General features: G+C 43.5%; 1 protein-coding gene across 3 annotated transcripts; it reads right to left on the bottom strand.

The window, feature by feature from the left end:
- Positions 1-6,457: 6,457 nt before the first annotated feature.
- LOC147605221 (PI-PLC X domain-containing protein At5g67130-like) lies at positions 6,458-20,829 on the bottom strand. 3 transcript variants are annotated; one of them, XM_086793801.1, is made up of 9 exons: positions 20,454-20,829; positions 20,156-20,352; positions 8,387-8,509; positions 8,135-8,272; positions 7,885-7,983; positions 7,440-7,743; positions 7,092-7,315; positions 6,918-7,004; positions 6,458-6,684 (listed from the first exon to the last, which is right to left on the bottom strand). In XM_086793801.1, exons 2-9 carry the CDS (start codon positions 20,252-20,254, stop codon positions 6,649-6,651), a joined length of 1,110 nt encoding a protein of 369 aa, XP_086649927.1. In that variant the 5' UTR covers positions 20,255-20,352; positions 20,454-20,829; the 3' UTR covers positions 6,458-6,648. The 3 variants fall into 3 exon arrangements, with proteins under 3 accessions (XP_086649927.1, XP_086649928.1, XP_086649926.1); XM_086793802.1 differs by having other exon boundaries at positions 20,229-20,352; positions 20,454-20,827; XM_086793800.1 differs by having other exon boundaries at positions 8,387-8,456; positions 20,454-20,825.
- Positions 20,830-22,344: the final 1,515 nt, after the last annotated feature.

The following is a 22,344-nucleotide window of genomic DNA, read 5'->3' as shown; positions in this document are numbered from 1 at the left end:
AGCCAATGGACAAAACATTGAAGTTCTAGGTTACTTCAATGTACTACTCAAACAATCAATGGAGATATGAAATTTACATTCCATGTTATCCTAGATTCCCTTGAGTATGATGTCATCCTTGTTGGAACTTAGATAGGTGAATCGTTGTTTTTAATAGATTAATCCATGCAAACAGTCACCTTGAACACTCCTGCAAGCAATGTAAAATTGCTACGGGAGGAAGAGACCTTGCAGGAGCTGGAACTTCCAACATATCTTAGTGAAAAGATCCCTAGAATTTTGGTGGGATTTAAAATTTCAAATAAAATCACCATAGCTCAAGCATAACTTTATCCAACACGAGAACACAACCTCATGACCCTCGAGCTATGAGATTAATTAGGTCAACCAACACTCATAGGCAAATCCTAAAAGGATTACCTTTACACAAGACTTGAACATGCCATGTTTGGGATACTTTGGACATACAATGTATATTGAAACTAACTCCCTCACTTGCAAGTTTTTTGTGGTTGCGTATATGTTGGAAGTAGATTTGACACATAAATGGACTATTTCTGCCCAAGCATCACTGTGCTTTGCTAAAGCGATAGAGTGATCATGATGGTCAACGAGACAAAAAGTTGACAATACCATACTGCCAGGAAGAGAATCCAACTTTAATGGATATCTATCAAAATGAACGCAAAAGGATACAAGCCTCTTCCACACAGAAGCCCCTCTACACAATGACCTACCATCTGCATCAACAACCGACTCTGTTAAAGCATCTACTCCTTCAACCCCATCCTCATCTACGAAGTTCGATGCCAAATCAGCAGCTATTCCTGAAGAAGTTCCCACATCTCAACCTTCTATCTCTAACAAGGAACTCAAAGGAAAAGCCCCGAAGCCTATGCATCTTTATCATCGACAAACCTCACCAAAAGAGACAACCACATGCTTTAAAGCCTCGTCTCATCGACATCCACTCCACAAGAGACTGTAGCCTCATCATCGTCAAAAATGTCCATGAGTCTCAAACCTATAGCCTCAGCGCCAACCAAAGTCAAGAAGGGCCCCAAACATTCAACATCATCCCAAAAGAAAACTCCACCAAGACAACCACAATCATGGTATCTTAATGATATCAAAATGTGGATAGAAAAGCAGCTACTTATAGCTCAAGGCTACTATGAAGGTGCCAATCAAATTTGGATGCCTCGACAGTCAAAGCCTCTTCCCCCAATGCAGCACTCAGAGACCAAGGAAAAAGAAAAGTACTCCACAACACAGTCCACAAAAGCCTATGCGAGTTCCTTAAAGAACTCCATCAAGTCAACAAGTAAGAGTACCAAAAACACTACTACAGGCACAAGGATACTACCAAAGAAATACCAAAGCTTGGCTCCCCAAGCGCATCACAAAATCCCCTAAGCTTGCACAGAGAAGGAAGCCTCAGCACCAAGCACATCGGCCACCAGTTTATAAAGTTCATCAAAGATGGGTGCCTGTGCATGTGCTTCAACAACAAGGATACTATGATAGTAATTCCATCATGTGGTTGCCAAAATTGAACAATGTGAAGAAAAACTCACCCCACTGACTTCAACCCTAACAGCTTCACCTAAAGTTCGACAAGAATGGAGGCCCAAGCAACAACAAGAAAATCTCTCAACCACTCTCGCGCATTCAGCACACCAACACAAGAGCTTGTGTGTCCAAGAAAACATTTAGCAGTCTTCTCTAATGCCTCGACAACATTTGAGCAACAAATTCAAGAATCAAATACCCACGTCTACAACGGAGAGTTATGAGCATATCAAGAACAAAATAACAATGCTCTTGTCACCCCTCTAGATATGAGAAATAAGTGCACAAGAACCTATTGCTCGCAAGTCATGACCTAGCTGTCCCATAAAATCAATTAAAATCAAAAACCCATCAAGGTCAAAACCTGCAACTTCACGAGGTCAAAACCTGTAACTTCACAGAATTCCAATTCACGACCTGCACTTTCACAGAAACACCATTTCACGGGATTAACTTTCACGGGTTTAGGCCATCTCACAAAATAACCCTTCACAGCCAAAAAAACCTGCAATCTCATGAGATTAGGCTATCTCTCGGAATATCCCTTCACGACCAAAAAAGCAAACCCTACAATCTCACGAGTTTGGGTCTCGTAAGAGTTAACAGTTTCACAGCTTAAGAACCTACAATTTCACGATTTAAGCCACATCATGGATTAAGCCATCTCACGCATTAACACTTTCCCAACAATCTTCAATAACCATTATACATTTGTTAAGCTTATTGCTTACTATTCTTTTGGCTAAATTAATGTAATAACTCCTCCATGAGTACATATCTATACTCATGCATAAGAGAATATTTGCACCAAAGCCTCACCATCAACAAATTCCAAGTACATCTCTGGATGGGAAGACCATGGTGGGCAAAATCCTTGTCATCACTAGTACAACCCATCACCTAAAATTTTCCTTCAACTTACAAACCTCTCTAAATGACACAACAATCTTCACAACTCAATGATTTTCAATCCTTAGTGAAGATATTTATATTAGCCTCGCAAGTTGACGTAATTCTTTCAGTCTCATCACCAACAAGTGGCTACTTCAACACAGAGCAATTCACGAAGAGTCTATATGACTCAATTCTTGTACTTCATGTAAATCTGCTTCATAAGAGCACTTAAATATACATAAAAAATAAAAAGCACATGGATAGAAAAAAGCAGAAACAAGTCCTACTCAATAACATTTGACAAGAATCATGCCACACAAAAGGACATCATCGAAGGCCAATTTCTTGAAATGATGAATGTTGCTTCAATGAATCAAATAAGGAACTGAAAATCACCATCTCGCTCTAATGATTAAGTCTACGTTCCTCTAGATCCTTGCCTCTTCTCTCCCATTATTAACATCTCTTAACATCTCCACTAACATGTAACATTGCTTATGATTACCAAAAACAAAGTGAGCAAACAACCCAAAAAAAAACTCACAAATATAAAAATGCAATCATTCGCAAAAAAACCCCACCTCCCACCTATTAGGAATTCCCAATAAACCACTAACCTCTTCATTCATTAACTAGATTTTCTTATTTTTGCCGGAGAAACAAAGACCATTACTCAACACATCAAAGCCATCAACAAAGCTTGTTCATTCTCCCTACACAAAGGTCTTCAACGCGATTACGAAGACATGATCGCCATCAAGAAGGAAGGGATGTTAACCCAATTCTAGGGTTAACAAGAGCTACCAACATTATCTTACATCAAGGAGTCGTGGTAGATACGTGTGACGGAGTATTTATAGTGATTCTCGCTTCAAGAGCGGATGGTAGCAAGTTAGGATGAAGTCCTACGTGATGTACTTCATAGATATATTATCAAAGTAATCATTGTAATAGCATTAGACCTCTTATGAGCCTAAATTGCTCGACCGACCATAGTTTAAGTGGATGTGAACACTTATGGCCATGTATATAAGTGAATCTCTCATAATACAAGATACTCCCATTGTACAATGAGTCTTACTCTTGCTAATCTCTCCCTAATGAATACCAGTGAGTGTGTGTGAGTGAAGTGAGGTGAGAGGAGAGACAAGTACCCATAGTGCAATGCAACGGTGTGACAACGCTCGAGGGAGACGCAATGGAATTGCTTTTCAAGGAGTTATAGAGCTTGGAGACCTCAAGGGTTACAAGCTCAACTATTGGAAAGATCCTCACAACAGTTAGCGGTTCACCAAGTAATCTCTTTTTGGATGTGTTTCAAGGAGAGTTAGGGTGAGCCATAACAACTAGTCCACCATGCAAACACGTGGAGATGTCACAAGCTATGCATGCTAGAATTGCAACGTATCAACTAATCCGTATAAAGTTACACTTACCCATTGAAAGGTAGACTTTAGCATGCATTGAATGAAGCTAAGATTGATAATTAAGATCACGAAGCTAAGGTCTTTAACATTCTCCACCATTCTTTAATAATTTAATGAAAAAGAAAGATTTGGAGACATATGTATTCCCTCTAAATGTCTCTTAACACTATAGAAATTCAATTTTCGTTATCAGCCACATCCATTAGAAAACAATTTCCATTTAAAATATATATATTTTACTTGAAGAAAAATCATATAATCTCCATTTGCTATTTCTTAGTCCAATGTTCTAAAAAATGATTTTCTTAAAACTTATAAAACCTTCTGTTAAAAGTGCGCAACGAAAAGCGTGAGACATTGAGACATAAGCACAGAGAGAAAGAAAAGGACCCGAGCCTGGAAGCCCCTGTCAAGGTGAGTACAAATGAGAAGGAGACAAGCCTTATATAGCCCTAAAGTAAGCTGGCCGACTTGCTCCAGAAAAGGCTCACAACTAGAAAAAATAAAACATGTGAGAAATGGGTGGCCAACCCTACAACCAAGGGCCTAAACATGAGGAAAAAATATGGTGCTGCCTGAGATAAATCTGGGCATCCCTGATACATAACTTGGACACACTACCAAGAGATCAATAATGCTAACACCCCCTCTCAGATCCTGGGAGAGAAACTGGCCCAAGGAGCTAGAAAAAGAAACCTCCAAAGCAAGTCGAGAAGTCGATCTGCTCCCGCCTCTGCCACGTACTCTCAAGAAACTTCTCTCGATCCAAAAGTCCAGCAAAATCAAAAAAATGAACCACCATATGTCCATATCTCCAACCCAATCTGTATCACACCAGTCCACACAATGTGCTCCCTCTTCAGCCCAAGAAAGGATGTCGTCTGACTTTCTACCTCCAAGAAAAAATCTGCTCCTTAGAGAACACCGCCAAATTGTCTCCCTGTTGGCACCCCCTCTAGACACCCTAGAGGCCCACAATGTCTACATCAACCCTGGTACTCTCAAGCCTCCAACTGTGATCTTGTTGAGCACCAATCTCCATATACAAGGTTTCCAGATCTCCATGTATCCCTTAATCCAAGGATGCCTCTCTGTCATGCTAACACTCCAAGTGGAAGAAACATACCTCCAACACTGTAGCTAACAATCATGTTGGCACCTGACCTTTAAAACCTGTATCCATAACTCGCCGTCTCGCGTGATGGGACTACTACTCCCACACCCCTATGAGTCACCCAATCGCATGGCAACACCCCCTGAGCTCTTTCGTGTTAACTATGGCACTGAGCTCAAGAAAGCTCTCCTACCAAAACCTGACACCCCCCGTTGGCTAGCTCCCAACCAACTAGTCACATGTCGTATGTGGAACCAACCATCCACAACTCATCATCCCAAAGCACAATCTGATGTCAATCATCTACTCCAAACTTCTACTCCACTAGTACCTACTTGTACCCAATGAGCCTGTACACCTGCCATGCATCCTGTTCCCATCTTAAAACTGAGCAAGTACCTGTGAACCTCGACAACAGTTCTCGTCATGAAGTGACCTAGCCTACCTCTGCATGAATGCCAATATCAACCTGTACACCAAGCTCCCAAATCAATGCTCATCCTAGGGGTGAAGACTCATGTGCCTGCACCCTATAATCCAAAAGGCCATCTACCTGGGGAATAGGAGTGGCTCAAGTAACCACATCCCCCTTGAACACCCTGAGAACCTAAAGGAAACACTTGTACACCAACAACACTATGCTAAACTGGCACAAACTCATTGACCCCCTCTACTGTCGAGAAAGGACTAACTGTCTTCCGCACACACCTCGAGGATGTGAATCCAAGTGTGCACCCATGAGTCTGAGAACTCTGACAAAGCAAAGATTGGCCGAGCAAGGGCTCAAGGCCATGTGGAAAGAAACCATTCCTGAAAAGAACACCTGCAACCAAAGGTATCTCCCCTACTTGCTGCCCCAGACCTGCAAAACACAGCCAAAGGTATCTCCCCTGCTTGCTAGACAAGGCCAAAATGCTCCCCCCTCCTCTACAACCAACAGTATAGAAAAACGCAAAAATCCGTCTCTAAAAAAAACACCAAAACACCTTCTATAGAAGAGCCTCAACCCGATGCTTTGATACCATATCAAAAGTGCATAGCAAAAAGCGTGAGACATAGGCACAAAGAGAAAGAATACAAATCTGCATAATGAAGAAGCAACAATGATACAATCAGCCCTGTGCAAGGGGTGGTCCCCGTAAGTGCGAGCATGATGAGCAACTCCCGTGAGGGAGGACCCGGGCCTAGAAGCCCCTATCAAGGTGGTACAAATGAGGAGGCAAGCTTTATATAGCCCCAAAGTAAGCTGGCCGACTTGCTCCAGAAAAGACTCACGATTGGAAAAAATAAAACATGTGAGAAATGGGTGGCTAACCCTACAACCAAGGGCCTGAACATGAGGACAAAATATGGAGCTGTGCGGGATAAATCTGGACACCCCTTATACACAACTTGGACACACTACCAGGAGATGAATAATGCTAACACCTTCACCTGCAAATCTGAGAAATTATCAATAATTATTTTTTTTAAATTTGAAGGTTTTTGTTCTATAACCTCTCAAAATTTGCAAGTATTTATACTCTTAAATTTTAATTTTGAAGGTATTTTCCAAATTTTGAAAGGTGTAATTACACTATACTTAAGTTTTTTCGCACGTTGTCTTAGTTTGAGCAACGTTACAAAGGCAACAAATTGCAATCATGGGGGGGTGCATGCTCCTGAAGTTGCACCATGCTGCAAGACAAACACCCAAAAACACCAATCAAAAAAGGAAATAATAGTTAAAGCAATAGCAAAAGCTAGAGTCAGTCCACTAAGAAACACAGGCAATCTCTCATGTCGCATCTGTCATGCCATGGGCAGTGACAGTTCCTGCAGCCAGCCTAAGTTATAAGGAGATAAAAGGGGGTAAGAGTTTGTAGCCAGCCTCAGTTATAAGGAGAAAAGGGGGTAAGAGTTCCCCTTACCTGACAAGCATGGATATCATCACATCCACACATGAGTTTCCCATTGAGAGTATCTACAGCCTGAAAAGCTCCTCCTCCCTCACTTCTCTACAGAGCAAAATCTTCACCAATTAAGCTCGTGCATGAAATGGCTCTTTCTGCAAATAAAAATGCCAAAATCACGTAGAACCTCACCTTATAAAAATCAACTGCAAGAAAGTTTGACCATCTTTGGCCAGCAGCTGCATAGCAGACCTTGAGCATGGAAGACAACATATCCGAGTTGTCTTGGCAAGCAGCCATCTCACTTGGGTTTGTGGGGAAAAAATTCTCCAAGACCAAGGATTTTGATGTGGTACTCAAGGGCGACGATTCCCCGCGATTAGGACAGGATCCTGCTTTAATACCACCATCACCATCTGATAACACACCATATCAACATCATTAAAAACTTATTAAACCATAACATCGTGAGGGTTAAAGAGGGTTCCTTCACATAGATTGTGTCCAATATATGTGCATCTCCATGATAACATGACATACATTGGTTTTCCACCACATAGTTCCATTGATATGCTATGCCTTCTATGCTTTCCTTGGAGGAGATTGATGTGAAGACGACCAACCGCCAGTTCTTCACGATCATATCACTAACTCGAGGCCAATCACCCCCACCTTTGGGCATCTCTGATACTGGGAACCAGTACTTCATCAACCCCGCAGCAGTAAAGACATTTGTGAGGCCATTATCAGCATGGACGTAATCTTCAATGAAGATGGTCACTATCTCTGAGGGGTTGGCTGAGAGAAATGCCTCTACCTCTTTCAAGGTGTCAAGAGCTGGTTCCTACCACAATAGGTGGTTGCACATGTATAGATGAAATTGAACAAGAAATTAAAACCAATCAAAGTCTCAAATCTACCAAAAATAATTATTAAATCATCAAAAAGGCGCTCATGTATCTGAAATGAAACTTGTGGTACATACAAAAGCTGTGAACGGATAACACTGTCCTCCAAATGAGTGGCAAAGCCATACATCGTTTTCAAAATCGTACATGTCAAGCATCAATCCCCTAACCCCATTCTGCAGCATTTCCACACATGAGAAACAGAGATGGGCATAATATTGAACCTCCTTGCAGGGACATGGCTGATATGAACTCACAAACCAAGTCTGCATTCTAGGCAATAGATGACATAAATGAGAACCCTAACAGCACCAAAATTCTACTCACATTTAGCTGGTCTGTAACAGTATCCTCCTGGTTTTCAAATGTTTCTCTGGGAACCCCCGTGTGAGAAGGCTCTCCCACTATTGCATACGAGTTATGGGTTGTTAACCAAGCATATTTGTTGAATGGTAAGCTGTTGTTCTGCAATCAATTTAGTGTTATATTATTGCTCTTCTAAGGCAAACCAAGTTGCCAATCTATAGCAGCCACAACAAGAATTCTACAAAATGCAGATAAAGAGCATAACTTGATTACCAATGATAGCACGTTATAAGTATTTGACCTGGTGCATCTTGTATCAATATCACCCGCCATGACGCATGAGCTGCAGTATAGACCAGCTGCACAATCTGAGCTTGATGAACATGATTCTAGTAGCTGCACATTGTTTCAAGTTTACTCTCTCTCTCTCTCTCTCTCTCTCTCTCTCTCTCTCTCTCTCCATATATATATATATATATATATATATATATATATATATATATATATATATATATATATATATATATATATATATATATATATATATATTGTATCATTGCACCACAGGCTTTTACATGGCCGTTTTTTCTTTCAGCTCTAGCTGGACTTGTTTTTAAACAATTTTCCATGATTCACTCACTCCGTGGACATCTTTGGTGAGACTCTAGATCGGGCCACGGCACTACAGTGAGCCCGATGTCCCAGATAGCGATCCCTGGACCTCGCCAGCAACAAACATCAGCCCCAACTTGAGAAGATCTTGGGAGATCTAGAGAGGCACAAAGCCACCTTCCCACACCCAGTGGATTGTTGGAAATTATTTCATCCCCAGATGGACTTTCCCATGCACATTCATGCTTGTATCTGGCTCCATATGAAGCCCTGCATAAGCATCTAGGCACTACACGTTTTTGGCCTATTTTGCCTATTTTTAGACATTATTTTAGCATTTTTGTGTAGTCGGCCAGCCCTCTGTTTTTCTAATGGCCGACCAGCTTCTCTCCCACCTATATAAAGGTGGCTAGGATTAGCATCATCATTATCTCTCCTTTCAGCTGCTGCAGTGATAGGCAGCATCTACGGGACCTCCCTCATGCTGCTCCACATGATGTACTACCTTTTCTGGTGATATTCAGCAGTGATCTTCTTTTCTCCTTCATGCTTGCTGTCCGTACACAGTGTTCTACAATTCTTGCAGCATTTCTTTGTGGGTATCACAGCATTGGACCCATTCTTTCATGGTATCAAAGCGGGAAACCTCTACAGGGACCTGCGTTTCTTTTCCCATGCTGCTGTTGACTGTTTACAGATATAGGAGCTGTTAACTGCTGCGTTTCTTCATCAAGAACCTGCGTTTTCTTCTATGGAGCTGCATTTTCACTTGGGACTGCCTCAAGTGCTGCGTTTTCTTCCTACAGAGCTGCTTTACAGCCTTTACCACTAGAGAGTCATTCTATTCAGGCTGTGTTTACTGCATAGCCTCTGCGTTTTGCTGTTATTAGCTGAAACCCTCTTCATAGGTGCTGAGGATTGGAACCCTGAGATAGTCTGCTTCTTCTATTTTCAGATTCCCACCCTCCCTTCCCTTTCTTTCTTCTTTCTCCTGCTGTGCACAGCTTGAGATGTAACACGCGGAAGCTCTGGGAGTCTTCTTTCAGCCCTAAACACCACTTAGAACATGCTGATGCAAAAACGCAAAGAGAGAGAGAGAGAGAGAGAGAGAGAGAGAGAGAGAGAGCTGGAAATTCAGTACATTCATATGGCACAAAAAGGTACCCAGTTCTACAGCCATAGGCTGCCTTCATAAAAAGGTGTAATCACCCAAAACAGTCCTACATAAAGGACCCACTCCCTAGTGGAGTGAATGATCATAACTAGGAGCAAACACGCCTATTTATAGGCTCTTGGACAAATAGAGTGCTGGCCGACTGCTGGTCGGCCAGCCAACTGGTCTACAAATTCAGAATTGATGATGCGCCTGCAGCCGCCTTTGCTCTGGTACAGACGACAGCCCTTTGTTTCAGCCGACAGCTCCTATGTGCAGCCAACAGAGCATCCAAGTCCTTCTCCAAATCCAACCCCTTGCCAATCTCCACCTCATGCTCCAAACTTCCTGGTTCTAATCTGTTTTTCTGGTTGCCCCTTCAGGATTAGCTCCAGACAATGTTCATAGCAATACTTGCACATGACATGAGAGGAGGTACTTTGTTCCCGTTACTTCTCCATACTCTTTTGCACTCCAACCGTGGTGCTTAGCAGGTTGTCAACATACAACCTAAGATAGAGGAGGATTATTTGTCTGCAAACAACATCCCTTCAGTTCTTGTTGGCCTGCTGAGAACATGCCTCTTAAGCTTTGGCCAACATATATTTCATGGACTCCAAAATCTCCTAGTAAGTCTCCATCACGCGGTTAGCGTCAAGCACTGAAGACGATGTCCTGGTCAAGAAAAACTGCAACAATCTTCTAAACGTTGCCTCATATGGAGTCTTGTAATTAGCTAAAGAAAAAGAATCCTTCGAAATAGCTTGAACCAAAGGCAAAGACTGTTCCTACTTACCTTGTTGATCATGGACATAACACTTCAACACGTTGAATGCCAATTGATTGTAAAGCTATCTGTCTGTGGGTGGAATGCACTAGAAAAATTTAACTTAATACCAAAATTATCAAACAATGCTCTCCAAAATTATAAACCCAATCCCCTTCCGAGAATTTCACATCCCTTCTATTCTTGTTGGCCTGTCGAGAAAAGACCTCTTAAGCTTTGGCCAACGTGTCTTTCACATACATACTCCAAAATCTCCTGGTAAGTCTCCGCCATACGACGACGCTATTAGCGTCATGCCCTGAAGACGATGTCCTAGTCACGAAAGACTGCAATGGTCTTCCAAACGCTGCCTCATACGGAGTCCTACCAACAGCCTAAAGAAAAAGAATCATTCGGAATAGCTTGAACCAAAGGCAAAAATTGTTCCCACTTACCTTGTTGATCATGCACATAGCACTTCACCACATCGAACGCCAATTGATTGTAAATCTCTATCTCTCCGTCCGTCTATGGGTGAAATGCACTGGAAATATTCAACTTCGTACCAAAATTATCAAACAATGCCCTGAAAAAATGGCTAGTAAACTTAGCATCGCGATCTAATACTATGGTCCTAGGAATGTCAACAATTTGGTACCAATGCCGAATAAACAGTTTTGCAACATCTCCAGTAATCATATTAGCCCTGCAAGGAATGAGCATTACGAACTTGCTAAAACGATCAACAACCATCAAACACTGTGTGTTACGCTCACCTTGACTGAGGCAAAATCCATATATATATATCTTGGAAAGGGCCATCAAGAATTGGCAATGGTTATAACAAACCCGCTTTCTTCCCATGCAACGCTTTCACCTTTTGACAAATAGAACAATGTTGCACATACGTGAATACGTCCCACCTCATTCTTGCCTCTCGATTTTCTCAAATATTGAGTTCCTTTCCCTATGGCCACTAGTGATGGCCGTCATGGACATCATGGAGAATCATTGCCCTAAACTCCTTCAAGACAAAGATTCAACTTTTATAGAAAAGACAACTAATAAATGACATGGTCCTTTGGTGTCCAATGCCTGCTCCGACTGAGTACCGAATTCATTGAAATCCATGTACTTGTGCTTCATCTCACCTCTTTTCCATGCCATTTAACATTATATTGCATTTAATGCATGTTCTCTGTTGGCCAATAGCTAGCCGCATATTTAGGGAGCCTATAAAAAGGCTTCATCCCCTTTTATAATCATTTGTTCCCTAGGCTTTTGGGACAAATCATAGGCATAGGAGATTCCTTTTGAGAGGTCACAACGCCAAGATCTATCTATACATGGATGAATATATATATATACCTAGATGAATCCAGGAACATGCCCAAATTCACCTTTTAGGAACATGCATGTTATATACTCATGGCAGCCAACCCACAAGACTAACTCCATTATGTCTAGTATGGACTAGATACTACGACATCCCACTAACGTCATCAGTGCCCAATAGTGGGTGTAGAACTCTGTATCAAGATATTCTCTCACACACGCACTCCACACACACTTTTTTTTTTGGTAATATCCAGTGCAGTATATTTATATGCTCATAAATTTACAAGATGGGAAGTCTCCGAAATGGAGAGTATCCCAAATGTCAGAAACATAAAGAGAAAAGCTCTAAGCAAGAAGCATCCATATCACCCTCATGGCAGGCATCATATAAGGATCGCCGTAATGAGGCTCGGAAGGATTCATATGACTGGTGATTCTGCCGATCCAAGTATGCCAAATTATGCTCACTCCAAATTGTCCAAAGAGCCCAATATCTCACCCAAGAGAGAAATAGTGAGTATTGGGACAAGGACCGCATAAATCTGCCAAAAAGCCAGAAATGTTTCCCAAATCTGTGACTCGGGAAACGGAGCCGAAGAGAATCTGAAATTCTCCTGAGGAGGATCCTGGAACAAGGGCAGTGCCAAAGCAGATGAAGAACAGTCTCTGAGGGAGCCTGACATCTTAGACATGTGGAAGATGCAATGTGACGTTTAGCAAGTGTGACCCCCACTGACAATGTGCCTGTCAAACATCTCCAAAGAAAAAGTCTTTGTTTCAATGGCATTTTACACTTCCACAACATCCAGAGATTCTTCCGCCACCATGAGAGGGGCTTCCTTATATGCCACAGAGAATTAGCATGTTAGTGAATCCATGGGGGAGGCTGAAGAAGCCTGTAGGCTTTGATGGAGGTTAAGGCAGGAAGGGGAATAGGATGAATGCAAGTAGTAGATAGCTGCAACAGCCACAGGTGGAATAGGTAAAAAGGGATGCAATAAATCAGCAATTTTCTTCCATATCGACCTGTGATGCATTCCCAATGCATAGGAAGCAATGGCCCGAGGAAAGGATAAGACATATCCCCGATCATCTACCACATCATGTATGTACCTAATTCCCAATTTCATTTTTGTCTTCCATAACATCTCCATAGCTTGAGACATAAAAGCTGAAATATCCCTGGAGGACCAATGCAGCAAGGGCAAATAGAACTAGAGATAGGACATCACAATGGATTGTACTATTCTGAGCCTGACATGAAGAGGCCAAGTAGAAATCTTCCAGTATTCCAGTTTATGTTGAAGTCTTTGGAAAATCCATTTTAACTGCTGCTTTCTGGTGATATGCCATCCTATGGGATATCCCAAATGCCTGACAATATCTCTGGAATGCACCACCTGACCCGGCCAAAGAATAGAATGCCAGTCACATTGTTTCAGGGGGAGTAATTTAGATTTGTCAAAATTAACATGCAATCCCACTGCCAACCCATATAAAGAAAGAGTGGCCATAAGCATGCGAAGTTCCTGAGGAGAATTCTGTGGCATGAAGAAGGAATCATCAGCATATGCTTGTGCCAAAAAAGATGTAGCCCCTGGGATTTTAAGACCAGTCATGTGTCCTGTGTTTGTAAGATGATCAAGATACATCAAAAGAGGATGGGTCGCAATGGCATAGAAGAGAGCACTAAGAGGGCAGCCCTGTCTAACTGATCGACCCAATATCCATGACCGAGACAGATGGCCCCCAAGAATGCACTGAGCAGTAGAGCCAGAATAAAGCCAGTAAACAGTATTTGCCATCTTGGGACCAAAGCCCAACTTTGTCATGATCTGAGAGATGAAATCCCATTGAACATTGTCAAATGCCTTAGCAATATCCACCTGCAATATAAGCACATCTTGATGCGAATACTTCCTGGGCATGAACTGGCAAAGGATGAATGGCAAATCTGATCATTTGCTGAAAGTTGTGATGTTGGAAATAAGCCCGATCTGACAAGCCCAATGAGAAATCTATAAGGAGATGAGGGCTAAAATCTGCAAATTGTTGTGGATAAAACAAATACCATCTGTCAAGTCTTGCCCAATACGTAGTAAGTGCATTATGATGAAAAATATATCCAGGGACTGACCCTTGGAGAAGTACCCATAAATCTTCAGCCTGCACAGAAAGAAGCATGTCATCCCATTTCTGCCTTTCCAATGATAACATATGAGATCGTGAAGTGGTATTATCTCTAGGCAGAGGGGAATTATTAAAATCCCCACAGATGAATGCATTGGATCTCCATGGATATCTGCATAAAGAATCCCACAAAGAAGCCCTCATGGCAGATGTCTGGGAGGCATAGACTGATGCAAACTCAAAAATATCACCATTGACATTGCATTGTATGACTATCCATCTGCCACTACTATCATTGAAGGCCAACTGAGGCTCCAACTCATGCCTAACCAATATGCATACACCTGAATAGGTAACAGTACCAGCATAATATATATCATAGCCGCGCAAAAAACCATGATGTCCAGCCATGGAGTGTTGATTATGCTCTTGCAAACAAACAATATCTGGCTGCATTTTATGTACATAAATCCATAAAAGCCTCCACTTTGAGACATTGCAGAGACTCTGTACATTGTATGTAAAGCACTTAAGTGTTTGAAGCATGAAAAGGTATGTACAGTAGAGTTTGAGGATAAGAACCAGACATCAGAGAGGCTAGGCCTCTGCCTGCATAGGCTGCATGCCTTCATTACCCATGAAAGACATAGCATTTTCCCCTTCTTCTGAATCACATATGGGGATGCCCTTCTTCAGTACGCCCACCCAATTTTGAAGGACAGGAGCAGAGGCTGAAGTAGAAGTTTGTCCTGGTGAGGGAGAAGAAGCATCCCATTGACGAGATTAAAGGGGGCGTTGCTTCAATACAACCACCTTCTTGGGTTATTTAAAACTGTCCTGATCAATCCCCACAGTTTCCTTCATCTTCTCGTTCCCTTTATCTTTTCCTTTTCCTGCAAGTGCGTGCACCTGATTGACTGATTTTGCATTCTTTGCTCCATTTGTATTTGCTGTCTTGACTTGCAAATTCTCATTCTTTTCCTGTGTCTGGGGTGGCAAGGCATTTGGGGGGGGCTGATGCAGAACCATTGGGCATTCAGAGGCTAGATGCCCAAACTTGTGACAGGCAAAACAAGCACCTGCAAAAACACCCCACTTCAATTCAAAATACTTTTTGCCCAATTGCACTCCCTCAACTTCCACCGCAATAGAAGGAGGGGTAGGTATGTCAGTGTCCCAGAGAATGCAGAACCTGTTACGGTTTCCCATGGGGCGTGGAGGACAAATGACAAGTCCCAAGGGAGCAACCAGGCCAGGCAACTCTTCACGCATATAGTCCCCTCAACCCATACAGGGCAGTGATGCCGTATAAGACTTTGATAGTCCTTGTTTGGGGACCTAGGCATAGCATGTACCATTTGCCTCCCATAAAACAGGGGAGAGAACTCAAGAAGCCTCTGCTTGCATGAAGCATCTCATAAATGCACCTCATAAAAGCCTCTGGAAGCAAAATACACTCCCTCTACAAAGCATCCTCCAAGGATGGACTTAATCCACTGCGCGACATCGCTGGCCGCGGGGATTCTTCCTGGAAAGAATATTATAACCGCAGTTTGAGACAACTTTCTGAGGGGGTTCACCAGGGACGGTAACTTCAATTTGTAGGTGACCTCTGGAATCGGTTTGCCCCATTCTTGTCGTGACTGCTGAAAGTCATCCTTAAGGGTATCAAACGCATACTGAGCTTCCAACGTAAATGCATCATCTTGTAAAGCCGGCTCTGATAGGCGGTGCTTAGCATCTGCAGATCTTTCTTTTCGGGCATATGTACAAACATCTAAAGCTGAAGCCATTGATGGAACCACGGAAAGGGAAAGGTCAGAAGGGCTGTAAAAAGGAAAGGGCCGATATTGACAGAAGGAGGCTATGAGGTTACGAAGGCAAGAAGGAAAGTGGAATAGAACAGTACGGCAGAAAAGGTGCAGGAAGGCGGCAGAAAAGACTGCGAAAGGTCACTACAGAGTTGAGGAAAAATCAGGGCAGAGAAAGGCTGAATCGTGCAACAGGGGACATGAGGCAGGACAGTCTCGGCGACACACACACACACACACACACACACATATAAGTGTCAGAATATGTAGTGGAGATGATGACAAAATCTGAGAACACAAGAGCAAGTGCACTGAAGAAAATACAACAATGGAGAAGGAGAGAGAGACGTGTAACTCTGCTCTATATACACAAGAAAATCCTGAAAAACAATATACAATGGCATGGGGCAATGGGGCCATTTTATATGGCCCCAAACATGCAATCGGCCTGCATCAGGGACAACCGACAGGACACCAAAAGGCCACAACCTGCAGATGTGTAAAGTTGGCCAGCAGAAAGGTGTCGGCCAACATCTGTGAAGTCCACAACTCATGCAAATCAATCGGCCAGCTCCCAGAGTGTGAATACATGCAAACTGATGCAGTCAGCCAGCAACTGGGTTCTCCTACCATCACAGGGCAGCCTCCCAAGCCATGGAAAAAATAGGAAAAAATATGGAGAGTGGGGAAAAATGAGAAAACACCTAATAAGGGCGGGCACACCACAACAGAGGCCCTGGTGTATATGTATAGACAAGAGATGACTTCTAACACCCCCTCTCAGCTCCTGCCTATGGAACCATCCCCAGGGAGCTAGAGTGCCGCCGGAGCAACGCCTGAGATAGCGACTTCGTGAAGAGGTCCACCACACTATCCTCCGTCGAACAGAACTCTAGCAAGATGTCATCAGCAACGATCTTTTCACGAACAAAGTGCCTCTAGATGACCAAGGATTCCACCAGTGGAAAACCAATCCTGCCAAGTAACCTGTGCAACTTCACCACCTCGCAAATAACACCACAAGCAGCCCGGTACTCTGCCTCTGTCGACAAGGCAAGAGATAGCTGCCTCTTACTGCTCCATAAAACTGCTCCTGAGCCGAGGGTAAAACTGTCACCTGAAGTAGATCTCCTCGTGTCTGGATGTCCTCCCCAATCTGAGTCACTCCAACCATGGAATCGGACTCCATCCATTAATCCCCCTCCTATGTAAAAGAGTCCAAGATCCTTCGCATGCTGTAGAAACCACAAGATACGCAATCCTGCCTCCCAAAAAGTCATCTGCAAACATGAGCTCAACAACCTCATCAGGAAGCTCCCGTCCAATCTGGTATACATCAACCAAATCAATGAACCATTCTGCTTCCGAGTCAAGAAAGTATTATACTGCTCACAAGGATCAACACCTGTTACGGTGGGATGCCAAGTCCTTGAAACCTGCTGAAGACCACTCAAGGCCTTCGGAAACCTGTAAACCACCCCCTCTGAATCCGGAACCACAAAGCCTGGAGAATGTGCAACATCCACCTCCTTTTGCAAGTAATCAACTGTCATCTGCCTGGCTTTCCAAGAGGTCCCCGTGGAAAGAACTTCCTCATCTACAGGAGTTTCTCTGTCCCGAATACTACGAGACATCAAAGCATATGTTACTTGTAAAGTTTCCTCTGACTGACGAACACAAGAACTACCAACATCTGTACTGAAAAGTTCCTGCTAACTGCTGCCATCAACTGGCAAGCTACCCTCCATCTTGTCCTGGAAAGCTTGCACATGCAACGTATCCACACTTAAGTGGCCATTACCAGACTGCCACTAAACTAAGGACCTGGGAGAGAGAGTGCTAAAAGTTTGTAAACTCCATTCTCCACTCCGCTTTCCCAAACTACCTAGCTTGTTGTCTTGTCCCGGAGAGCAACAAAATGCTCATCAGACTCCACCCGTACGCCAATCTTGCAAACCTGATGCACTGACAACAACAGATGAAAACCAAGTGACGGAACATACAACACCTAGGAGGAATGCTTCCCCCCACTACCATCGGAAACTATCACGAACCTGCCCTCATTGTGAACTAAGATAGTGGATGTATCACCAGTAAGAATGTGACCAGAATACCTGCAGAGATCCTGTAAATCTGAACGGGAGGGAGTCATGTGCCTGGAAGCACCAGTGTCTAGAATCCACTCCCAAGTATCCGTAGCGGCGAGTTCTCCAACCTCCCCCCTGCCCGAAGAAAATAAAACATTGGTGTCCATCACCTCCAGGTGCACAAATGCTGGAGTCTTCACGATTGCTGCTAAGGATTCTTCACCCTTCTCGGTGTTCCGCTTGAGACACTACCTCCAATAGTGGCCTTTCTCGTCACAATCATTACAGGTCCTCTCTGCCTTCAGTTTCTCGCGGTCTAAGTCGGGCATCTTCTCAAAAGACTTCTCCGATGAAGCCTTCTCTTTGCTCTTGTTACGGCCTTTCGACCGTTGGCCAGTTAAGGCCTCCAAACCTCCGCCCTGTGAAGGGCTCAAGAATCTTTCCTCCTCGTCCAGGACCATAGGCACAAGCTCCTCCCATGTAATGGTGCTGAGCCTGCCACTGGTAATCAAAGATGAGTAGAATGCTGAGTACTGAGAGGACAAATGCGACAACAACGTTATGGCCATGTCCTCCGATGATATCTCCTTCCCAGCCTGAAAAACTTCCTGCTGAAGAGCCTGCAGCTTGTTAATGTGCTCTCGCATCGTCGATGACTTTGCAGGGTTCATAACCCGCATCTGTACTTCTAAGAAAATCCTCTTCATGGACCCTGTTATAAAGAGAAGCCAAATGCTGCCATATACCTCTGGCCAACGTCATATGCTTTATATGATTGATTACCTGCGATGTGCAATTGAGGAAGATGAATGAACAAACCCTAGCATTGACACGATCCCACAACTGTGCCTGTGCCTCCCGGTCCTTCCGAATCGACGGTAACTCCCCTTCCTCTACCTCCGGGCGTGGAACTCTAACAACGATGAAATCAGCAAGGTCGTATGACTCCAGAACAAATTCCATCATAACCTTCCATATGTCGTAGTTGTTCCCGTCCAACTAACGGTCCACCGGGAACGTGGGGAGTGTAGGGATCTTCACATGTCTCTCAGCCATCTCAAGCAGATCTGCCATTGCGGGGATGTAACTGAAAAGGGTGGGTGGATGGGAAAAAGAAGAACTTACACCTGCAAGTGGCTGTCCAGCAAATCAGCCCGCCTTCCTCTTGCTTCTCCTCTTCTCGAACAGTCCAAAACAATCCACCAATCAGCAACACAACAGTCCCCCTCTTGCTCACACAACTCCCAAAGATCTATCAAGAGCCTAGAGCTCTGATACCATGTCAGAATATGCAGCGGAGATGATGACAAAATCTGAGAACACAAGAGCAAGTGCGCTGCAAAAAATACAACAATGGAGAAGGAGAGAGAGACGTGTAACTCTGCTCTATATACACAAGAAAATCCTGAAAAACAAGATACAATGGCATGGGACAATGGGGCCATTTTATATGGCCCCAAACATGCAGTCGACCTCCATCAGGGACAGGACACCAAAAGGCCACGACCTGCAAATGTGTACAGTCGGCCAGTAGAAAGGTGTCGGCCAGCATCTGTGAAGTCCACGACTCATGCAAATCAATCGGCCATCTCCCAGAGTGTGAACACATGCAAACTGATGCAGTCGGCCAGCAACTGGGTCCTCTTGCCATCACAGGGCAGCCTCCCAAGCCATGGAAAAAATAGGAAAAAATGGAAAAAAATATGGAGTGGGAAAAAATGAGAAAACACCTAATAAGGGCGGGCACACCCACAACAGAGGCCCTGGTGTATATGTATAGACAGGAGATGACTTCTAACAATAAGAGCATATATTCACACAAAGCCCTTCGTACTGAGTTTCTGTCAAACCTCCGGAGATGCAGGGCAAACTCAGCCATAGTGAAGCCTAGCACTAAGGGAAGTAGCAAATAGAAAGAATTAATACAGCAAATAAGTAGTTGATAGGGCAAGGATAGGGTAAGGCACAGGGTGACTGATCCAGCATGATTCCTAGGCTAAATACAGACATGAATTGAGCCCAAGGATAGGGTAAGGTACAGGGTGACTGACCTTCTCTCTCTCTCTCTCTCTCTCTCTCTCTCTCTCTCTCTCTCTCTCTCTCTCTCATGCATCCAAAATCATCACAATGCACTTTGTCACTGACTTGGGAAAGTCGTACTGAATATCCTCTCCAGATACAGAAATGGGAAGCAGCAGGGCAGGCTTGTAAACTAGACCTGGCATTGTCCAGAGGAACAAGCATGGGCTTGTTTGACCAAAAGAAGCCAGCCTAGAAGGCCACCAAAGACGAGGACAAGGTCGCATCCAGCCATGATTAGAGAGATCTATGCAGAATGGAACCTGCGCAAAAGCAACAAAATGACGAATAAGAGTATCAAATAGAGACATTACAACCTGCTAGCATGAGAGAGAGAGAGAGAGAGAGAGAGAGAAATCCTTACGCGTGTCGATGGACAAACCAGAGCTTGACATGAAGCGGCAGAGATAATGAGGAGAGATTCGGCTGCTTCTAAAACGCTCGGCAACAGTGAGAAGAGGGAAGAGGGGTCCCAGCATGTCGATGGGCTCGACGCGGTCGTCGCCATGAAAATATCGACAAATCAAGCAGCCAGATCTGTTCGTCATTATCTCGCGTACGTTAGGTGAAATACCATTGTTAGGTGAAATACTCTTGTTAGCATCTCTCAGGTGCCTGCGGCCAGCCTGGCCCAAGTGTAGGATGTCCTGCGCCTTTTCCTTCACGCATCCTGCCTGGCCCAAGTGTAAGAGAAAATGATCTCTCTCTATCTTCTACAGTTGTGATGTAATAACCAACAATGACTTTCCCCAAATTTGTGTGTTTACTCGGCGCATCCACTCATCATGTCGAACGACATAATGATCCTCCATACATTGCTTCTGTGCCACAAGGGTACTAATGCTAAGCGTTGGGTGACCTATAGTTGTGTGCTTACTCGGCATCCACTCATCATATATCGAACGACATAATGATACTCCATACATTGCTTATGTGCCACAATGTGCCACAAAGGGTATTAATGCTAAGTGTTGAGTGACCTATAGTTATGAATCACTTGGGGCACCTTCACATGTATTCAACCTCAGAGTGCCTTTTCTACTAGTGAAGCACTAGCGCACTCTTAGTAGGTGAATAAGTCTAGTTATGGAACATCAGATAGAGCTATGGCGATGCATATCAGCTAGCCAAATACCAAGCACAACTAAACCAAGAGTGGGATCATTCAATTTTATCACACCCCCCAAAGGTCAACTACACTTGAGGGCCAATGCCACATTGATGAGAATGCCACTCCATTCAACAACTGAGACCTTTAGTGAAGGTATCTTCACAATTATCTTGTGATGAGCAATAAACAGTGTTAAAAGTCTCCAAACAAAATTAGCTCATGCACAAAGTGACAATGGATCTCTATGTATTCCATCATAAACGAATGAGTTACCATTCCCAACATTACAATATGGTGAATCTTGCAATCCTAAAAGAGGCACAAACTTATTCACAGATCAATCACCAGCTCACTCAAGCAATGAGAGAACTTGCCATGAAACTTAAAGTCTCTAGTTAAGATCACGTTAGAAATTAGAAGGCTAGTGTAGGGGTTGATTCTTGTGTGCACATTGCACTCCTATTTATGCATACAAACCACATCAAATATGCCTCCATTATATCTTAAGGTTGTATACCCCCCTTAATGCCACCCTTCATCATGTGTGTTTCCAACATGGTACTACCTTGAGATTAGGGAATCATACCTTGCTACGCGCCAAACAATTATAGACCACCATTGGTCATTGCCGATCAAATGAAGATAGTCTTGGTGCACGAATCCGCAATGCAAAGCCATGAGTCCTCTTTTGTACATGCCCAAACAACTTACAAAGCCAGAGATAGGGCCTCACATCAAGCATTTTTTCCACATGCAGCCTTAACATGCTTCCTAACTCAAGGGCCAACCAAAATCCTATCTCCAACTAGCCCCAAAGCTCATGGATTAATCTCTTCACTAACTCTACATCTCTAACTATCGACACCTCTTTGGAACTAATAGCATAGTTCTACCATCAGGAAGAATCACTTGTGAAGGTGGTAGACTCGTAGCAATGGTTAATGTAGCAGGGATTCTTTTTGATAGAATATCCATATGAGCACTTTCTAATGGCGTCAAGACCACTTTCTAATGGCATCAAGACCCTTGTGTTCTGTTGAATCTTGCTTACTTGATGGATGCGCAAGATTTGATTGTGGGATTTGTCTTACATGAGCTTCTCCTCTCTATCCACCCCTTGTGTGATTGATTAGTGTAGGTTACC

This window comes from Cibotium barometz, chromosome 60, assembly GCF_041138505.1.
Source record: "Cibotium barometz isolate CiBa-2024 chromosome 60, ASM4113850v1, whole genome shotgun sequence".
In the NCBI taxonomy this organism is placed as follows: domain Eukaryota; kingdom Viridiplantae; phylum Streptophyta; class Polypodiopsida; order Cyatheales; family Cibotiaceae; genus Cibotium; species Cibotium barometz.
The sequence above is the reverse complement of the archived record's forward strand: the minus strand, read 5'-3'. Positions and strand labels throughout refer to the sequence as shown.

Excerpts from the sequence above, each read along its gene's own strand:
- LOC147605221 (XM_086793800.1), bottom strand. The coding sequence starts at position 20,597 with ATGGCGACGACCGCGTCGAGCCCATCGACATGCTGGGACCCCTCTTCC. Across the intron at positions 8,457-20,155 it reads ATTCAGTACGACTTTCCCAA|CTCATGCGTCATGGCGGGTG; the intron begins GTCAGTGACAAA and ends TCTATACTGCAG. Across the intron at positions 6,685-6,917 it reads ATGATATCCATGCTTGTCAG|CATGGTGCAACTTCAGGAGC; the intron begins GTAAGGGGAACT and ends TTTGTCTTGCAG.